Source organism: Lissotriton helveticus, chromosome 6 (genome assembly GCF_964261635.1).
Source record: "Lissotriton helveticus chromosome 6, aLisHel1.1, whole genome shotgun sequence".
In the NCBI taxonomy this organism is placed as follows: domain Eukaryota; kingdom Metazoa; phylum Chordata; class Amphibia; order Caudata; family Salamandridae; genus Lissotriton; species Lissotriton helveticus.
This window is the reverse complement of record NC_136067.1, coordinates 1,936,272,181-1,936,294,242: the sequence shown is the minus strand read 5'-3', so window position 1 is coordinate 1,936,294,242 and position 22,062 is coordinate 1,936,272,181. Positions and strand designations below refer to the sequence as shown.

Sequence of the window (22,062 nt, the reverse complement as noted above, 5' to 3'; positions counted from 1 at the left end):
CTCATTAATCTTAGAAGCTATTAAACAGGGGTTATATTTATGCAGTCCATACTTCAGACGGTGAGCTAACATGTCAACATAGCCTCATTCCCCGCAGATAACGTAAAAGTCTCTTAACTTTTGATAAGGATTTTATTTTCTCGGGATCCTCATTTACTTCAAAGATAACATTTTCCTCATAACAAGGAAATCATTATGCTTTTTGAAACCAAATATTACAAGGCTCATCAATTTGTCAAATTTGGAAACAGGATATTTTTGCAAATGATAGTCAAGAATGTTATTTACTGTATAATGCATGACTCTGCTTGTCGGCCCTAAATATTGGGGGGTCTTACAAAAATTAATGCTGGTACATGAATTCTTAGTCCTACTCTATGTCATTATATTTACCTTCGTTTCATATAGCAAAAAGTTAATAATGAGTTACCTATTTTATCTACCAATATTCTCGTCAAACATTATGGCACGGGGGTTCAGGAACACCCCTGAAGTAAAACGGTACAGGTAAATAAATAAAAATTTCTAATTTGATCTGCTTCTCTTTCTACACCTGGAGTATAGTGTAACCACACCACATGTCTATAAATGACACATTTGGTCTAGCCTGATTTCACACTTTCAGCCCAGAAAAAACATAGGAGTAAATACTATTCTCAAGAGCACCATTTTCCTGTATACTGCAGGCTAAACCTTAAGCACAACTGCTATCTACCTCATCGAATTGTTAAAAAAAATCTTTCCTGGCAGGGCATGGCTTTTGATCTCTTCAAGCCAGAGGCAAGATCTGCTGTTATGATATTAACGGTTACACAACAACTTATGTGTTTTTTTTTTGCTATGTAAAAGGCAAATACCTTGTTCATTTTTAACAGCAGATATTTGAAACTCTAGGGGGGCTATTAGGATGGCGGGCAAACGGGACCGCCCGCCTCGAGGGCGGGGTCCAGAAATGTGCATTAGGATGCGCCCGCCAGTGGCGGGCGCAATCCTCATTTCAACATTGTGGCGGGCGGTGCTCACTGCACCGCCCGCCACGATCTCAAAATTAAATGCATACACGAAGCGGCATGCACCCCGCTGTGCCTGCTGCTTGGTGTATGCAAATGCGGGGGGGGTATCACAGGTACCCCCCCTTTGCAACAAACACCCCGGCCATCACCAGGGGGGGCCGCAGGGGGCCCCCAAACCAATGACCACCTGCCTTTCCGTGGCGGCATTGCCACCACGGAAAGGCTTGCCAAAATGCCCATTGTAATATTGCTGGCGGTGTCTAACAGACACCGCCACCATATTAAACATTTTCCGCCCCGACCGCATGGCGACCGGGGCGGAAAACAGGCGGGCGGTGTTTTTCACCGCCGCGGTCCCCCCCGCCATTCTAATATGGCGGGGGTGAATTGGGCAATGGATGTCGGGCGGATTCCGCCGGCCTGGCGGAGGCAATCCGCCCGACATCATAATGGGCTCTTAATTAACAGTTTCAATTATATACTCATTTACCCACACAGGGCATCTAAGCCTCAGCTACAGTCTGTTGTTTCAACATGCACTGCAAAGGATAGAGTGTTTTTTCGGGTTGGAAGAACACATGCAACAGATATAGGCTGATGTTCCCAGTTATCACCCACCTTAAGTGGCTGCCAACATCTAAAAAGGTATTTATACACTTTATACAAGGGAGTTTTCTACAGTAAGCGTGACATGAGTTTTGGAGGTACAGTGCATGCATAGACAGATAAAACATGTACCTTTGAAGAGACAAGATGTAAAAAATACATGGATATTGGTGGAATACAAATGTAGGCACTACAGTCTAGCTGTCAGTCTAAAATGAGCAAACAACATTATTTAGCTAAGAGAAACATATGAACACATGAATGTATGCAATATGTACAGCATGTTGCTGGTAATGCATGGCTGTCCTCATCTAAACCCTATTCTTCCTACATTATTCTACTTACAATAACATTTACTTACAATACTTGTTTCCTCGTGGGGAAAAAAACGCACAACAACAAACAGCCGCTTCCCTCTGTGTTAAAGAAAAGTAAAAAAAACCCTGGAAGTGAAATTTCTCTGTTTAGTAGGTTTGTGTTTTGGTTGGTAGGTTTAATTATAGGCAACTTTAACACAATGTACAAAACATGTTAATAAAAAAGAAACAGTAGAGTAATAACAATAAACTGGCACAGACACAGTAGGGTCAATAAATTCTCATGTTCTTGTCATTCTTAAAATACACGGCCATTGTGGCTGACACGGCAAACACACAATTATACACGTCAAGGAAGTATGGGTAATAAAAGCACTGTAAAATATAATTCCACATAGATTATATGCGTTCCCCCAAGTGCCAGGCATTTAATTGAGAAAAAAATAACAATTTTATTGTAATTATTTTCCTGACACCTTTCTTTACAAATTAAAAAAGTCATCTTTTATATCTACATTTTCAAGAGCACCTACTTCTAGTTCAAAACATCCAACAAGCTCCTGTTACAATTTGTAAAACTTCTATACATATTTAAAAGTCAGACTCATTCAAAAATACTTCTGTTAAAGTGTTTTAAGCAAACAATGCTTCTTGTTGAATAATATTGACAACATATTTTATATACCATTTTACATAACAGTTTCCCCTTTCCGATCTTTGTGGATACCAAATGTTACAATTCTCCAATGTAATGGTACTCAGTGTCCTGTCCTTGGAAGAATGAAAGTCTGAGTTGTGCAAGCATTCTCACACAAATACATGCCTGACTCGCAGAGCAAGCTTGTGGCCTTGGAAGTAATAATATGCCTGTTTGTAGTCAATGAAGAATACATTTAAAATATTATAATACAACTAGGTGAAGTGGCAATTACAACAAACATTTGACTAGACTCTGGCCCAGATAAAGACCAGGATTGAGCAGGGAGCTCCACAGATCCACTATTCCAAAATACCTTAAAATAATTTTGGTGTAATAGTGGTCATATTTACAAAATATTGATAGCAGATGTTTGAAAATCTAAGTAAAGTTCAGAGTAAAAGGATGTTTTTTCGTGTCCATCCACACATTAAATACATCACTGTCAGTCGATTCAAATAGAAAAATTGGAAATTTAACCGGATACGTTTTTTCTGTACTTGATCCAAATTTAAGATTTGCTTGGAATTCTCAAAGATTCCAGTAGTACTCCTGGGAAGTTGTCACAGTTCCCTGGGCATACCTTCAAACGTTAATATTTAAACTTTCAGAAATACAGCAAAGGAGCATTTCAAAGTGAGTAATGAATCGGTTTATTCATTCTTTTTAGCTTTCTTCACATGGCCCCTTCCTGAACTTTCTTCACCTAAAGCTTCACCAATCAAGAGGTATTTTCTCCATTTCCCATAAATGGATTTACCAATTACACTTGTTAAGGGTAATTCTGTATTCAGGATAGGAAATTACATACAAAAGGTTTGTGAAACCCCAAAACATCCACGTTTGTGGATGTTCACCATCATCTGGGGATGTCCTCACCCTGAAATGCCCACATGCTGATAAGAAAAAATAAACGCTGGTCCCCAAAAATGAGTGCTGACGGGCCCCATCTGCTACCACTGGCTTAAATTAAGCACTGATAATTTGCAGAGATATAATGTAATTAATTGATAAACACATCTACTTTGTGAATCATAACTTCAGATTTCACTCACAAATGATGCCATGTGCATACCAAAATCTTCTTCACGACTCTTAATAGAGGGCTCCCAGACCCGATTAATGCTAAAGGCCTGAAAAATAAAGTGTTTTTCCAGTGTGTACAAAGCACTTCAAGGGGCACGGTTCTAGTCTACAGCGCTGAAATCCTTACACAGTCCATGCCCAAAGTTGCAGACAATAAGCAAGTCTTGCTTCAGTAGGCAATGACCTTTTACATGCAACTAGAAGATTCAAATGTCTAGCGCAATATGAAGATAATTCAAGTAAAAACTAATTTTTTTTTACTAAGAGCAGCTTTGGTCAGAGCAAGCTTAATAAATATATTTTTCTACTTGATTTCATTTACCTAAAAGGTAAAGGACAATACAAATGTCTAGAGTACAGTGTTCAAGGTAACAATCTGTGGGAAGTAGAGCAACAAACAGAGGATCAAAGACCAATGTAGGTATTTTAATTTATCCTGATGTAAGAGAAATTATGGTGTGGTCACGGCTAATGTAGTTTAGAAGAAAATTTCCAAACCTCTGGTGTTTATTCAATACAAAATGGGTCATTAACTGAATTATTGTGGCACTGCTTTGCTTTGGCTCCACACGTTTCCAGACAGTATGAAAAAACGTTGTCCCCGACCACTGATAAACTCAAAAAATTGTACAGAGAATGTCACACTGGTCTAAATCTCGTTTTTGCAACTGTGAATCTTTCTAAACTTGAATGTTTTATCTGCTATATGAATGGAACTTTGCCTTTTTTCATTCCTCTTTTCTTAATAATTCTAACACTCCATGATTTTTATCTTTCATTGGACTTAACTTTCCAGATCAAATCTCTTTTTACGTTGCCTTTCAAAAATAGGTTTATATAGATTAAAATAGAAGAACTCTGACAATGAGGACTGTACAGTCTCATACGCCACTGTCTAGCACCACCCTAGAAATGTATATCTGGGTAATCCAACAAAACACTTGGAGGGTCTGGATTGGTACACCATCTTTGTGCTAATACCAAATACACATTTGAAAATAACCCTTATATTTTAAAGTTGGTGTACAAAAAGAAAATTCAGCAACATACTCTATACCCAAAGTCCCATTGGCATTTATGCTGGAAGATCCTCATTTGCTAAGTCACAAACATTTTGTTAATGTTCACAAGGTTCTAAGTAAAATAGCATAAACTGGCATTTTGCAGCTAAAGTAAGATTCCATTAACACAATAGTTAATGTTAAGGTGCTAACAAAACAATTGATCATGAGCAAAATGGTATGGGTATAATAATTATGAGGTGATGTAAAGACACACTGATCAAGGATACACTCCCCATGAGGACCCTTATCTGATAAGCAAGATAATGTGGGCTCACTGAACAAGGGCAAGAAGCCCTTGGGCACACTGATCATTATCAAAATGCAGATTGGAAAACCAAATGTGGGTACACTCTTCAATCAATGTACACTGGTATGATGACTACACGACTACCAAAAAAACCAGAACAGACGGATTTTAGTGTTAGTGTGCAAAGCAACTTGACAAACTCCATGCATCACACTGAATATGGACACTCATTTAAAAATCTTTAGAAAAAACATTGATAATTCCCTATTAGATTATTTACTCTAAATAGGGATTTCCCTCAACGACTCATATTTCTAGTCACAGCCATGTGCTCCTAAGAGATAAGGATTATTTGTTCCTTAGAGTTAACAAAGATAAACCAACATCTCAAAACATAATTATCTTTAAAGGCACTAGGCCAAAGGGTGGCTTGATCCATGTTAGATTTAAGCGCAACCACTTACTGCCCACATGAATTGCATTTGCATTAACTTTCTTCCTTGGGTTGCCTGAAACATTGCCATGGATCGAGCAATCTAAGACTTGCTTTGCACACCCTTACACTAGGCAGTGATAAAATGCAGAGAGAGACACTCTGGCTAGAATGTTTCCCAAAGAAAAGCATTACATTGCAAACACTCTTCTACTCATTTACAAGTAGACCAAAACATCCAAACATATTTTGAGCTTAAAATGTTACCTATTATGATATGCAAACATTGAAATGTTATTTACAGGTCAGTCAACAGTTATGTTAGGCACTCATACTACTATGAACTATTTGTTCATGGCAAAGGGGTGCCTCTGTTTCCAGATTAGTGCAAAAATGCACCCTTTGCACATAGCTATACTATTGAATTGACGTGGTACTAAAAAAGATGCAATCAAACATGCTGGTTATAAACAGAGGTCACTACGTGGGCTACTAAAATGGTTTATTTGAGTCTCCATGAGATCTCTGCCACAAAACTGTTGCCAGTTACTGGACATTGAGCCAGATCATTCTGGAACTTCAGATAACTCCTATCTCCAAAGGCGCTACACCATATACTGCTACTACAGGACAAGAGTGCCACCAAGACTTCTGTTAATAGCTTTGAATTTGGAAGTATCTGGGGTAGCTAGTGGGTGACAAGAAAGAAGAAAAACTGAAGAGGGTTCAACCAGCTGCAATCGGGGGAATTTATCAGTCATGACTTTTTTATGAACTGGACGTAGGAAACAAATCGGGTCTCTAGGATCAGAAGGATTAATTAACAAAATATATCTTTGCAACTGAAGAAAAAGCATTTAGCAGAGGGTTTACTGCCTCCGTATTGTGGAATGTATATGTGAGCAATATAATATGTGGTTAGAGAGTGGCACAGACATGCCACAAATGCTGCCTTCGGTACTCGGAGATAACAGACACGGAAGCATTCAATGTTACCCTGAAGAAGCATCCATGCTCCAAGTGTAGCATCACCAGACTAACTGATACTGCCATGACTTGCCAATGGTCTAACTTATACTGTGTGATATATATATTTGGAGCCATATTTATTAAAGGTATGGTACCTTTTTTGAAGACACGTTTAAGACCTGGAAGAATTAATCAAGCGGTAAATTCTCTCTACATGATTATTAGGAAGAACAGCTCATGACTTTAAAAAATCAATTGCAAGTTGCACAATTTATGATTCATCAATATTATTCTGTCTGGCACAAACTGACCACTTTCACTATGTGCATATTGGCATCTCTATCATCAGCTAAACCTAGCAAAGCAAAAAGAGCTTCATTATCATTTTTCTTTATTGCTATCTTATCACCATCATCTCTCATTTGGGAATACAGGACATGGTCTTTACCCCCAAAGACTGGGGCATAAGTGCATTGCATTCATAAACGATGGGATACTATAGACTAGTCACAATAATAATATGTTTTTCAACCCTCTGAAAAAGGTTAAAAGATGTTTTTATAACACAGGTCCACAGCAGAGAAGTGTTGTGTCAATCTGAGATCTGTGATTATGTTGACTTCAATATTCCTCTAAATGTGCAATGTCTAATGAATGAAATTCACACCTGGGACAATGCTGAACACACTATGTAGCGGTGATATTAATTGCATGAATTAAGAAGATAATAAACACATTTATTCTGTCACCCATTCTGAGAATCCTTTGCAATCAATTTTTGCATAAATAGTGCAAGAAGTCAAAGGGACAGCTGCAAACCTCTCACAGTTGCTGGAATATAGATAAACCATGGGATAGCATTGCATAAAATCACAAGTTGCCAGCGTAAAAGATAATGTGCATTACTCCAAGAAGAAAAAAAAAATGGTTATAAATAATATACCATGTAACCCTGCCAAATTTACATCCATGTGGCATAATACATGTGTCACATAATTGCTTTTCAGGCGAAGCTGGCTGATTTAATAGGTTTTCAGTCTTTAGTTTCTCTTGGAGAACTTTAAACTTTGTAAATGCCTTCTTTCTCAGGCTGTGCCTTCAGTCAATAGACACAAAGATCGGGGAACTTCATCTCATACACAGGAATTGAATGGTGCTGAGGCTGGCCATAAGCAGCTGTGATAGTGCCGGATGGGCTTGGAGGTGGTCTGTAACAAAGAGAGCAAGGTGATAAAAATTTAAAGCAAGGAATAACGCTGGACGTTCCAATGGTCTGCACAGCCTACATAAAACAGACCAACTTTAATAATAATTAATCTTAATCTACCATATCATATCAAATAATGGTATGTTGGACAATAGATGAAGTGGCCAATCTGTATTCCTTAAAAGTACTGTTTATGGAAAAGTTACTTACTTGTAACACTGGATTCTCAATGTGGGTACCTGTACCAACTCTCACATTGTTACAATGTCCTTTTCATGACTCTCCCACCTGTAGAAGTTGGGTATCCAATGTGAAAGTTGAAAATAGTTGCTCTCATCAAGACTTAGGCTTTTAAGCGTCAGTGAAGCCACAAAGGCAGACCACCCATTCTGTCCAGATGGGTGTGGTTGGTGTAATAGAATCACATAGACTTGGGTCCAATCTATGTAACCTCTCCTCTAATTTGAAAACAAACAAAAAAAGTGCTTGGGCCCTCATCAGGAGGCCGCTGCAGCTGGCAGCGCTGCCAATGACGGTATCAGCACAATGACAAACCATCACATTCCTACAAGTGTGACAGTTCAGATTATTCCAGACCCTCAAGGTTATAAGAGTGGCTTGGATGGCGGGTATTAGTCATTTTTTATGTATATTGAATTAATGAACAACTAATGGTGTGCTTTCTGCAAATTTGACAAACAGCGCCACCATGTGGCAGACTGTTATAAGTGCTGATGTTTACAATTAAGAAAATAAGTTACCTACCTGTAAACTGTGGTTCTCCAGTATTGCTATCTTTCAAAGATTCACATGCTTCTTTCATAGGTTCACATGCTTGAATCATTCCCAGTCGTCGAAGTGGGAGTCCCACGGTACATAAAAAGCAGTAAGTAATGAGTCTAACATTAAAGTTAACAGAGAAAAAAACATTCATTTGAATATCTCATCCTAGTCATTAGGAATGATCCAAACTCCAGCCAATCATGAGACAGCATCCTCTAGAACCTTCTCCACAGAAGCTCCAGGTTTTCAGATCTTCGAGCACAAGTGCAATATAAGTATCTAAAATAACCCTGGAGAGTCACTATGGGGAGGAGGGTGGGTCGAGTGTGAATCTATGAAAGATACCAATACTGGAGAACCACAGTTTACAGGTAAGTAACATATTTTCTTCTCCTGTGTTGGGCTAGCTTTCAAAGACTCACATGCTTGAATCCGAATAGATAGCAGTAGTATTATAGGTATGTATGCTGATATAAGGCATGAAGTAGAAAACGTACGTAATCCTGAACGTAGAAAAATGCATCACAAATTCATATATATAAATATATATATATATATATATATATATATATATATATATATATATATATATATTCTTTCTCCTTTGTTGCACCAACCTAACGCACACATGAACGGTGCCTGGCACGGCCGCCTTTAATATCAGCTCCAAACTATCAATGGGTAATCGTACCCTGCTCCACAGAAGACAGCACTCAGGGGGGAGAGTTCCAACAGTATATTTATTTCCAGGAACTCTGGGCGCACAACAGACGCCTTTTGGCAGGTCGCCTTTTTCGATGTTTTAGGACGAAACGCGAGCATCACCATTACTTTTAATTCATTTCCCGCGCTAGTAAAGTGCAACAGAAACAGTGAAAGGACTAATCCGTCAAATCCCCACAATCTGAGTGCCAAAATTCTGCCATCTTTGAGTATCAAAGAACATAAAACCACTGTAAAAAATACATATATAATGTAAGGAATCCCGATAACAATTGTTTATCTGGAAACAATTTCATCATTTCAATCAATGATTGTTATAACTCATAATTAAGCCCTGAATGGGCAATTTCTTTTGTTGCGAAAATTAATAAACATAGTGCGCTACAATCATTCAAAATTCATATGATGACAAGAGGCAGCCCCTGTAAGTATAATCATATATAACGTAACATTCGATAAAGGGAGAGATTTCATAATAGTTAGATTCATGGAAACATGGGAAAACATATCCTAATGTAGACACAAATTATTGATATTCAAAGATGTACAAAAATGTATAAATACACAATAAGTAATTCACTCATTAATCCCCCAAATGCACAGCCAATTCCTCACTGCTGTTCAAACCATGAGGAGTTTTACTTTGTAGATCAATGATATAACGTGACTCAAGACGTCCAAGTCTTTGAATTCTATCCCCCCCTCTTGGGTTGATGGATACGTGATCTATACAAAAGTATGTCAATAAATCTCGGTCGTGTTTATGATGTTGATTGAAATGTTGCGCAACAGGATAAGACTCATCTGTATTTGCGATTGCCCGCAAATGTTCGAGAATGCGAATCTTTGCGGGGTGTATGGTGCTCCCGATATATTGGAGCCCACACTGACATGTCAGGCAGTATACTGTGTATGGGGTAGTGCAAGTGAGAAACTTAGTTATTTTCTTAGGTGCTCTAAGGCCCGGAATATTGTATGACAGAACGTGTTTACTCTTCATACATGCCTTGCATTTACCACATGGGTAAAACCAGTAAAGTGTTCCAAAGGGAGACTTAAGATCTACGATGTTTTGATAACTGTGGACCAGGGTATCCCGAAGAGATCTAGCTTTCCTAAATGTAACCAAGGGATTGGAAGGTAAATCTCCTCCTATAACAGTATCCGAGAGGAGAGTCGACCAATTCTTTTTTAGAATACGTTTGAGATGACCCGCATCCTTAGAGAATGTGGTAATCATCCTGAATTTGCCCTTATTCTCCTCTTCCTTCGACTTGCTATGATCACTCAGGAGATGTCTTCTGTTCATACATTTGACCTCATTCATGGCTTTTGTCAGTACTTCCTCACTATAGCCTCTCTGTCCAAAGCGATGTATGCTTTCTTGGGCTGATAGTTCAAAATCAAGATCTCTAGTATTGTTTCTCCTTATGCGCAATAGTTCCCCATAAGGGATACTGTTGATACGTTTTTTAGGATGGCTGTTTGAAGAATGTAAAATGCCATTGCCTGCTGTAGATTTACGATATAATGTTGTATGCAATCTCCCATCTGCTACGAATACACTGAGATCTAGGTAGTGTACTCATTCTGTACTCACTTCCCCTGTGAATTTCAAGTTGATACTATTGGAATCAAAGACTTCTATGTATTCAAACACTTGGTCAGGAGAACCCTTAAGAACAACAAAGAGATCATCAATATATCGATGCCATGCAACGATTCTGTCAGTCTAGATCTTATTGGGCTCGGCCCAAGCCACCTGCTTCTCCCACCAGCCCACGAAAAGGTTCCCGTAGCTGGGGACGAAGCAGGTGCCCATCGCCGTCCCAGACACCTGTCTATAAAGCTGTTTCTGATAGATAAATGTGTTATGAGTCAAGCAAAAAACAATGAATTCAACAAGCATGGCATTATGATCAGTAAAACATAATGGGCAATTGGCTAGAAAAAAGCTAACTGCTTTCATCCCATCAGTATGAGCTATGCAAGTATAAAGACTGGCAATATCCAATACCATCAGACAGAATCCTTCTTCCCATTTCACTTTTTCTATATGTACAAGGAAATCTTTAGTATCTCTCAGATACGATTTCAATTGTATAACTTGTTGAAATAGAAAATAATATATATATATATTACCTACTGGCGGTCGCCAGTAGGTATATATAGTTAGGATTTTTTCTCTATGGGATTTTTGAAAATTCTATGTCTAATAACTTTGGCGTTTGTGGACGGAATTGGCTGAAATTTTCAGGAAGATGGCACATTTTGTTTCTGAGCAGCCCCTGAAAATTTTGGGGGGGTTCGTCAAGGGGGGGCCGAGAAAAAAGGGGGGTCCCAAAACGCGTTTTTCCCATGTTAATTTCCATAGGGCGGTTGGCCTCACTTTTAGCCCGAACGGCTGAATGGATTTGCACGAAACTTGGCAAAATTGTAGGGACTGGTAGCCCGATGTGCCTTTTGTAGGTCTCAATATATGTGCTCCAGTGGATTTTGAGAAATTAACGTTTAAAAAAAGATATATATCTGTAACAGCGGACCGGGCAGCGCTCCAGGACGCGTACTTTTCGCGCAACGGAGCTTTGTGAAGCGAAGCTGATTGATTCTCCGGCGTCTGTCAACATTCCAAACAGTCCGTAGCGGCCGCCATCTTGTCTCTCGGTAGGATCGAGAGACAAGAGGAGGCCAAAGCGAAGGGGCAAATGACCATAAGGGGGCATAGTACATTGTCGCTGACCCCCTAGGTTTGATGTGGAGGTTTTAAAAGGGCCCCGCGGGGCAAAAAAAAAAAAAATAATAATAATCGAACGGCTGAATGGATTTGCACGAAACTTGGCAAAATTGTAGGGACTGGTAGCCCGATGTGCCTTTGCTAGGTCTCAATATATGTGCTCCAGTGGATTTTGAGAAATTAACGTTCAAAAAAAGATATATATCTGTAACAGCGCTCCGCTTCGCGTACTTTTCGCATTACGGAGGTTTGCGAAGCTGATTGGTTTTTCGGCGTCTGTAAACATTCCAAACAGTCCGTAGCGGCCGCCATCTTGTCTCTCGGTAGGATCGAGAGACAAGAGGAGGCCAAAGCGAAGGGGCAAATGACCATAAGGGGGCATAGTAGATCATCCCTGACCCCCTAGGTTTGATGTGGAGGCTTTGAAAGGGTCTCGCAGGGCAAAAAAAAAAATACCGTTTTTTTAGTTTTTTTGCGTGGAGTGCGCCCGGTTCGCGAACCGGGAAGCGTTCTGGGGAGCGTACTTTCTTGAAAATTAGTGAAAAAAGTTAGAGTAAAATAATAATTGTGAGTGATCAGATGTAGGGTAGCTCTGAGAAGAGCTTTTGGGTTTATGGTACATTTAGGTACTTATAAGTAGGTACCAATGCACAGTCTTAAATTCAGAGTGAAAACTCTGTTGCCCTCATCTGAGAAGTGAACTCCATCTCCTCTGTAGATATCTTGCATGTAGTAACGCAAGTTATTGTTGTACAGGGAGCCCATTCCATGGTCTCTCATGTAAGCTGAAACAGATTTGTTTACATGCTTCCTCGATTTCTCAATTTGTGGACAAAATTGGTTCGACCACCTCCATTTCTGTCTTTGGCATATATTTGAATATACCAAGGCAGTCTGAGGAAAAAGTGCCATCAATTGCTCAAAGGTGTCCTTTAAAAGCATTTCCAGACCTACCCCAGTCAAAGTGCCCAAATCATTACCTCCACAGTGCACAATTAACAGGTCAGGTTTTGGCAAATGCATAAAGGTTTTCACCAATGGTATCAATTGGTGACATTTTAATCCTCTGTGGCCAAACCACTTAATTTCCACATCTTGTAAATTGAGGTTAGGTAAATTCCTGTTTTCAGCGTACCTTTGAGCCCAATAGATGTAACTATGTCCAACAATCCAGACAGAAAACATGGTGAGAGAAGGTTCTGCTGCAGTCAGATGAAGTGTGGCAATGAAATGGCAGTTGAAAAAATGAGAGTGTAAAATGAAAAAAACTGAGGAGTTTCTGTGTTAATGAAGCAGTAAGAGTGATTGGTGGATTTTGATTGCTGAAAACAGAAAGTTAGTGTGCATGGATGAGTTCGTTGAAAGATGTATTTTGAGTGGCGAAGAAAAAATCATTAAATGAAAGAATGCTCTGGATATGCAGGTGCACTGAGAGTTCAGAGTTCAATTGCAACATTGTTGTGTGAGAGGTCTTGCAAGAGGTGGTTGCTATGCAGAAAAAGCAGAGAGGGGGCAGAGGGGGGAAGGGTTTTGCTTTGAAAAAAGTGAGGGAAGAGTTTTGATTGGGTGACATGAGAGATATGTGTGAGGAATTACAGCATTTCTGTGCTTTTGATAGCTGCAGACTCTGGAGTGCATACCTTTTGCTCTGCTGAAGACAAATTGGTGTGTTTCTGAGACTGTTTTGAAACTCAAAGTATTTGCTAAGGTGAGAAAAGATTTCTTTAATTTAGATAGAAAATAGTGTGCTTTAAGGAGAAAATTATGAAGAAAGTTGTGTTTTTCAAATGTTGCTTTGTCTCAAGTGTTTCACAAATAGATTTTGTTTCTTTGAGAAATTGTAATTGGAGAAAATGTGAAGTATTAGTACTGACAGGGCTTTTATGTGCATAGGAGCTGTGGAGTGTTTTCAAATTATGACTGGTAAATCGTTTTTGAGAAAAAGCAATGGTTTTAATATTGATGAGAAGGACATAATGGTGTCTGCTTCTTTATAAGGTAATTGAGAGTCTCTGATGTTATTTTTCCCATTTCAATGTAAGAAGTTTGTCTGTGGAGCAAATTGCTTGTAAATATGCTCCCACCTGTGCATGGCAAATTTAGATTTTGAATGTTTCCGTTACATAGGCATGTTAAAGGTGACTGAAACATGCTGCAAAGGCAATCAAAAAATGCTTTTATGTGTCTTAAGGACATTTTAAGTCATTTCCCCATGTGCAGTGTTTTCAAATTATGAGTTGAAAATCGTTTTTGAGGTAAAGGAATGTTTTCAAAATTTATGTGCGCCATATGACCCCAAATTTCTTTTTCAGGGGTGCAGCAGGGTGTTCTTGAGACACCCCTGCACCGTCGGAAAAATTCGTAATTTGCGATGAGGTAATTGCTAATCGCAAATTGCACCTTCATTCCTATGGGCCTCCTGCTGCATGGAAATGAATGGGTAATTTGTAATTAGCAAATAGGTCATCGCAAACTAGGAATGGTAAAGAATCGCTATTTATTCCTTAAAGTTCGCTATTTAGGAAATGCAAAAAACTTTGATGATACATATGGCGGTTCATCTCTAACAAGATAAGAAGCATAGGGATAGATTTATGATGACTGGCGCATCACCAGGGATGTGTTAGTCATTCTGTGCCGCTGTTCCGTCACCTATGGTGTGCTGCATTTACAATGCGGCGCATCATGGGGCAAAAACAGCACAGATGCGTGACGTATTTGTGCCGTAAAGTTGGCGCATTGCTGGAGTTGTATCGCAAGTGTGATGAAGCTCCAGTAAGGCTGAGGGGTGGCCCTGTCGCAGGGTTTCTGTTCTGACACAGAACTGTGGACAGAGGATTGGAACGGCGGCGAATTAGGGTGTCCCAAAACTCACCTTAGTAATCAAAACCCCTTAGCAAGCTAGGTACAGTGTCACATTGGATATAACAAACTCTCAATGTTTAGACAATCCAGAATATGAACTTATAGTACCTCAGGATACGTGGAACTCATGAACAGTCGGTCGTTATATATTTCTTAGAAACCAGAACATGGAGTTAAGAAGAACACATGTGTATTTGAAATGTTTATTTACTAATGCCGTCTTCTCAGGCGTAGTATCTTAGATTATACAAGTACACATATTATCAGTAGCAAAATTACCAGCATAGTCAATAGTACATAAAAAGCGAATGGTGACAGTATGTTAACATGCTGTAAATGAATAAGACTTAGCAACACTTATAAGCAGCCGCGGGCCGTGGAGGGAGTTACGGTGGGGCAGGGAGGCGGGGAGGCAGGGTGGAGAGGGTCCACCCTGCCCCTCCCCCTCCCCGCCTCCCTGCCCCACCGTAACTCCCTCCACGGCCCGCGGCTGCTTATATCTCACCCTCCCTAATACACATAATATATTATTTGCTAAGAAGGTCTCTTTGTGTTGGTTTAGGGCGTGCCGATACTTTAGTGTCTTAGATTTGAAGGAATCACATCAGCATACACCAGCTCTCTCTTCATGTGAACCGCATCAAGTGTTGTGTATGTGTGTTCGGCAAAGCAATATAAAACCCGCCTCATGCTCAGAATTGGGAGAAGCTGCACTTATGTTATGAGTATGAAGTCGTGGAGATCAGACCTCATAACAATTCTGTATCGTGTTGTTCTTGAAACTTCAGCACTCGCTGTACAGATATAGTTTAAGAAGTAAAGCAGATAGTAGAGCAATAACATATTATTCTCATGTAAATCACGATGAACTATTAGGTTGAAAGCTAAAGCAAAAACTAAGTGTTGTGTGCAGAAGTTGCAAAAAAGGAAAAAATGGTATTTAAACCGGTAATGAGTCCATGCTAACTTAACACGGTGTAAAGATATCCAGGACCTAGATGACACCTCCCCATGATCCGGAAACGAACTGAATAAGATAATAGAAGTGCCATCTCATGAGAGCAGATTGCAACTTTATATGTGGACGGTCCGCAAGGTAAAACATTAAAAACTAGGAAAATGTAATGCTAAAGAAAAATAAAACAGCCAAGTACTTTATCGAGTCTTAAGCCAATAGGCAAGCTAAATAATAAAAACTTGACAAATAAGTTAATGAATTGTCAATGAAATGCTAGTACTCGGCATATCAAACATGAAAAAGGTCTATGACATAACTGTGTATGCAAAATAAGCTGCAACAGCCTCCAATAGGAAGTCACCGTCTTCATCCGAAAAGAGTTCAGCCATCCAATTTAAAAGCGGAAAAGAACATAAGTGCTCTCCCAGCACCGGATCCTCTATCAACATCAGAGGACAGCTCGGTGGGTTTTCAAGAAAGCTCTGTTCCAAGAAAGACTGTGTTGCCGCCAGTAAATTCCAGGGACCAATTAGTCCATGCATCAATGCCACAGCCATAATCCTTTCGCCAGGACAAACCAACTCGTGAGTAATGATAGGAGTCATCAGCTGATTAAAGTCGACGTCAGGAGAAACCGGTCCGCAGAGACACAAATCAATGGCCCAATCGAAATCACAGGTCAGGCAGTGAAATACAGGCTGGACACAGGTGAAGTAGGAGAATCGAAAAGATAATCCATATGCCGTGCTTAATATCGCCAACGGCATTGTGCCATAATATTCTAGCATGCGATTGCGGAACAGTGTCAGCAGCTGCAGGGCGGGAGGTTGCACAGGAGGGACATCCATATTTAAAAATGTAAAAAAGCACAAGAGCGTCCGCTGGTAATGCAAGTAAAAATGGGAATCCACGAAGCAGAGTGGAAAAAATAGAATGAAAGAAAGCAGGGATGACTCCAAAGATTTTCTCAAATGAAGTCACGAGACCACTGGTAACAACTTTAAAAAAGTGCGCCAGGCCCTTTGTGGAGGACGCGTTAGAGATAGTCCGAACCATCTTGCTGAAATGGAAAGGCGAATCTGTATTTAAAAGGGTCTGCACCTCTGTACGGGTGTTCGCTGTGTGAAGCACGAAAGTTTCACGGGCCGAACTCAAGGCCACCTCTCTCTGAGACAAAAGAGCTCTTATTCTTGCCATGCCGTTGAAATGTGCTCCCAAGGTTGGTATTTGTGGCCAGATTGAAAACTCCCTATGTTCATGTGTGGGAGGAAATAGAACATTTCTGCAGCAAATAACCCGTTCATTTACTGTTACGATAAAATGAATACTTTTAATTAACCCAGAACAATCTTCATTATTGAGCATCAAATAACTACCATTTTCCAAGAACTTGAACGTGGGGATGATAGCAGGAACTGGTGTGCCTTGCAACACGCAAGCCATATTTGGTCGGTGTTTGTTGCATGAACCGTGTAACTGTATGTGCCTACACATTAGTGAATGATCTGGCGTCTCAGTGCATTCCTCTCCATTCAGATAAAGTTCTTGATCATCTTTGAAAATCTGTATGTGTATGGAAGCGACCAGACCTCATGAAGAAAACCACTACCTAAAGGTTAATAACGACCTATTGGTATATATTTCATACAATTTGAAAACTTATATAAAGCAAAAGGCAGCGTTATTAAACCGTGGATAAGGCACGTTGCCAAAGCAGTCAACCTTTTGGATTTATACTGGAAATGTTAAAGGAAGAATTACGGAGTAGGGCCTGTAAATCTTTAATGGACAACGAGTAAAATTACTCCAACCATCATATTCCTCTAACTCCGGGATAGTAGGGGTGTTTAATTTTTTAGAAGTAGCCAATCCAAAGCATTTGGTCTGGGAAATTGTTTCATTCACAAACAACATATGATTTGGGATGAGACATGCACGGTGGAAAGCCTCAGTGCCTTGTACCTGCCAGGTTCGTGAACCCCAAACTGATGTAGATCCTGGATATTTTTACTCTGTGTTACGTTAGCATGGTCTCATTACTGGTTTAAACGCCATTTTTCCTTTTTTGTAACTTCTGCACACGACACTTAGTTGTTGCTTTAGCTTTCAGCCTACCTGCGTCAAGATCTATGCCTGCTTCAAGCAGGCGCAGGGTTTTGATGTAGCTTTGTCCTATCTGATTGTAAATGCGGCACACCGTGGGTGGCAGAGCAGCGGTGCACGTTAACTGGTGCATCCCTGGGGATGTGCTAGTTAATATAAATCTGCCCCTTTACATTTAATTATGTGCAGGGGACACAGAGTAGGTGAGGTTTATCCAAGGTTAAGAAGAGATGAGTCCTGTTCAGTGAAAAATTGGAGATAGGCTTCAGTATATTATATACTTAAGTAGTGTGTTAAGTTTTTGATGACTGTTATTAATTTACTGTTGGGTAATAGTGGTTAATAACATTTTTTATTATATTTTACCACAGATTGAACTGCAGATTATTTCAAGATTTTAGGATGCCTAGCAAAGAAAGAGTAAGAAAGGCTGCAAAACGTCAAAGACAGCAGGACCATGGAATAATGCAGCAGTCCTCTAACAAAAAGATTTGTCAAGTCACCAAGAAAGCACCGGGTAAGAGTCCAAAAACAGTCATAAGAAATATGTGTAGTAAAAAAAATATTACTACAGAAAATGTTTCAGTCCAGAAAAGGAGAAAGAATTCAAATGGTAAGGAAAGGCCAATGAGAAATGTTACTGCTAGAGTAAGAGATAACTCTGCATGAAAGTAGAAGGAAACAACAGTTTAGGGATATTCGTAAACGAATGTTCCGCAACAGGATAATTGGGAATTTGTTAAAAAATATTAAGAAAGGTCAGCAGAAAGTGGTTTTTTATAAGAGAAAAAAAATAGTTGAGAAAGTTATTGATCAGGCATTTGAAATTAAACGTAAGTTATTTATTTTGACAATCAATAGAATTAGGAAGCTAAACAAGGTAATTTATGATTTCAAAAGAAATAGTAGATGGAAGAGAATAGTTAATCGTAGTAATTTTTGTGAAGTTTTTTCTGGAGAATGGATGCATAGTTCAAGCTCTGAGGCATTTTTTAATGAGGAGAGTTATTTCCAGGATAATGATTTGGTGCATGCAGTTGACACCAGTGGTCGAGCTTATGAAGTGAAAGATGGTTGTCCAGTTGAAAAAGAAAAAGTTGTGAGAACAGAGATAGAAGAGGTGTTAGGTAATGAGGTTTTAGGGAGACGTCCTAAGGGTCCTGTGTACACCTGGAAGTGTAGTAGTATTTGCAGTGTACGACAGGATTCCATCAATTTGCTTTGTGATTTTATACGGTCATTTAATAAGAAAAGTTTGAAGCAGAAAATGAAGTTGTTGCAAGAATTAGATCCTTGCAGAGTGAGAGAAGTGATAGGTTTGCATGGTCATTCACTGGCTTGTCTTTCCAGGCGAGTATGCCAGAGTGTTTTTCATCATTTCAGGATGCTAGCAGTGCATCATAATAAAGTGAGGAAATTAGTTAGAATGTTGTATTATGCTAAGAGTCCAGCAATTATGCTTAAACAATTATGTGCTGCTCTTTTGCATGGTTCTGAAATAGATGTGAAGAATATATGTGAAGAAATTGAGTTTTGTTACTTTGGAAGTAAAGAGGAGAATGTTGAAATTGACCAAGAAGAAGAGAGTAATGTGGAAGATAGTGTACAGGTTTCCAGGACAGATAATTTCCAGAGGGGAATTGCGACGTTTGAGGTGAAATCAAGTGAGAGGCCAAATTTCACTTGTGTGTGTTGTCGACGCACTTATTATAAGAATCAGACTAAGTTAGTGGATTTATATGGAAAAAGTGAAAGGGAAAATAATAGTGAATGGAAGGATTTTACAACATACTTGATGGTAGAAAATTGTTTTGATTTGGGATTGGATCAACGTGTGTGTACTTATTGTTGTAACAAATTAAATCAAAACCAGATGCCTGCTAGAGCAGTTCATAATAATCTGGAATTGGTTGAGATTCCTTCTGAATTGAAGGATTTAAATACTTATGAATCTATTTTGATTCAAAGTATCCATCCCTTTCAGGCTATTGTAAGAATGGAGCCAAAGACAGGGAAATTGCCTCCATCAGATTTACAGAGAGGATTAAAGGGAAGAGTTGTTTATTTGCCTCTAGATTTGAAGAAAAACATTAACACAATTGGAGTAGAAAAAGTGGAAGAGGAACCTCTTGTTATCTTAGTTAATGGGGTTCCGACAAAGAATAAGAAAATATGGCAAGATTTAGTAGATGTTAGGAAAGTGAAAAGGGCAACATTGTATTTGAAAAAAAATAATAAATACTATAAAAATTTATATGTTGCAGAAGAGGAAGTAAGTGAGGAAGAGGATAGCGATTTGTGTGCTGGTCAAATTGAGAAAGTAGAACCCTGTACTAGTGAAGAAATATATGAACATTATAGTGTTCATCCTTTGCATTCCAAGGAAGTCATGGGGAATGCTATTGAGTTGTTTCAAATGAAACAAGCGAAAGGGAGTCCCATTAGTGTTTGGGAGGAAAGTTTGGAAGATCGGTGTTTCCCACAGCTTTTTCCAACAGGTCAGGGAGGAAGATATGATGAGCGACCTCATCAAATTCCTGCTTCTGAATACCGGACTTTCCGATTGTATGCAGGAGATCCTAGGTTTCGACAATGCATTCCTTATTTGTTTCATCTCCTGTTTGAAAGCGATCTGTCTGGACTGTCATATGCAGTGAACCACATCTTGAAAAGTGGTATACACATGCAAAACATCTCGGCAAGTGACTTTATGGATAAAGTCAATGTCCAAGACAGTATTTTGGATTCTCACCTGATTAATCTCATGGCGTGTCAGCGTGGTACTAATGAGTACTGGTACCGTCGTCATGGTGATTTAAAATGTATGCTGAGGAACTTAGGAACTCCCACATGGTTCCTCACTTTGAGCTGTGCTGAGTATGGCTGGGAAGACTTACTTGAATTTCTACGAGAGGCAAATGCTAACGTAGAAAACATCGAATTCAAGACACCCGGAGAACTGTGCTCTTTGGATCCAGTCAATGTATGTAGGTACTTCAATCATAGATTTGAAGGTATGATGTCTTTCATCATGAATAAGAAGAATCCACCTCTTGGAGAGGTGTTGGATTTCTTCTGGAGGAAGGAGTACCAAGCAAGAGGTGCTCCTCATATACATATGTTGCTGTGGATCAAGGATGCACCTAAATTTGGAACGGATGCAGAAGACTCAGTGATGAGTTTCATAGAACAGTATTCTACGTGTGCTGTTCCAAACGCAAAGGAGAAAAAAAGCCTAAGAGAAAAAGTTCTACGTTTCCAAAGCCATCGATGTGGAAAGTACTGTCGTCGTAAATTCCGGAACAAAGACAAGTTCTACACCAAATGTCGTTTCGGCTTTCCACGACCGGTGATTTCTAAAGGAAGAGTGAACAGTTTGATGTCTTCGCTGCGACATAATGTGATGAAGAAATCACCTAAAAACACATACAATTTGAAGAGGAACGAAGAGTCTAAGTACATCAACGACTACAACCCGGTGATTTTGTCCATGTGGAATGCTAACATGGATATACAGTTTGTGGCTGATAACTGTATGGCTGTGGCTCGGTATGTGACATCTTACATCACCAAAAAAGAGAAGACAGAATTGAAGGATATGTGGGAGGACATTTCCCATGAAAAGAGCCTCAGCAAGAAGTTGTACAGTTTCAGTCTGAAGATGTTGTCGCATCGAGAAATCGGAGCTTACGAATGTTCTGATCGGTTGTCTTCAGCAAGTCTCTATGCCAAGTCCAGGAGTATCGTTTGGGCGAGTGTTGGTCTTGCTGCAACGCGTAATCGAGTTCTGAAACCTGTGCGGGAAATTGAGTATTTGGCGGAAAAGGAGCCAAACAGTACCGACATTTTGAAGAGCAACATGTTGGATACATATTATCCAAATCGAAGCAGTCATCTCGAGAATGTTTGTCTGTATGAGGTTCTGCAAAATTACATATTCAAGAGGAACATCAAAGAAGATACTGAGAAAGGAGTGTATGCTGTAATAGGAAGTGAGGGATGTCTGGTCAAGCAAAGAAAATGCCACTTGATAAACCATCGAAAATTGAGTGGCGAATCTCCTGAAAAAAAGGAGTTTTTCTATTTAGCACTTTTGCAACTTTTTAAGCCTTGGCGTGCAGAAGTGGAACTGCTTGGAGATTTCCTTTGTTACGAAGACTCATTCAATGCTGCCAAGGATACCATAGAATGTCCTGCTTTTCCTAAATATGTAGAAATGTTGAATGTGGAAATTGAGCAGGAAGCAACGATTGCAGC

At 39.5% G+C, this 22,062-nt stretch overlaps 1 protein-coding gene across 2 annotated transcripts in view; it reads right to left on the bottom strand.

Annotated features, from left to right (window-relative positions):
• Positions 1-2,206: 2,206 nt before the first annotated feature.
• Positions 2,207-22,062, bottom strand: part of EFR3B (EFR3 homolog B) — a 614,353-nt gene continuing 594,497 nt past the window's right edge. For both annotated transcript variants that reach the window (XM_078649934.1, XM_078649935.1), the window contains exon 23: positions 2,207-7,640. In XM_078649934.1, the coding sequence (XP_078506060.1) occupies positions 7,535-7,640 (106 nt within the window). In that variant the 3' untranslated portion in view covers positions 2,207-7,534. The remainder of the gene's footprint in view (positions 7,641-22,062) is intronic.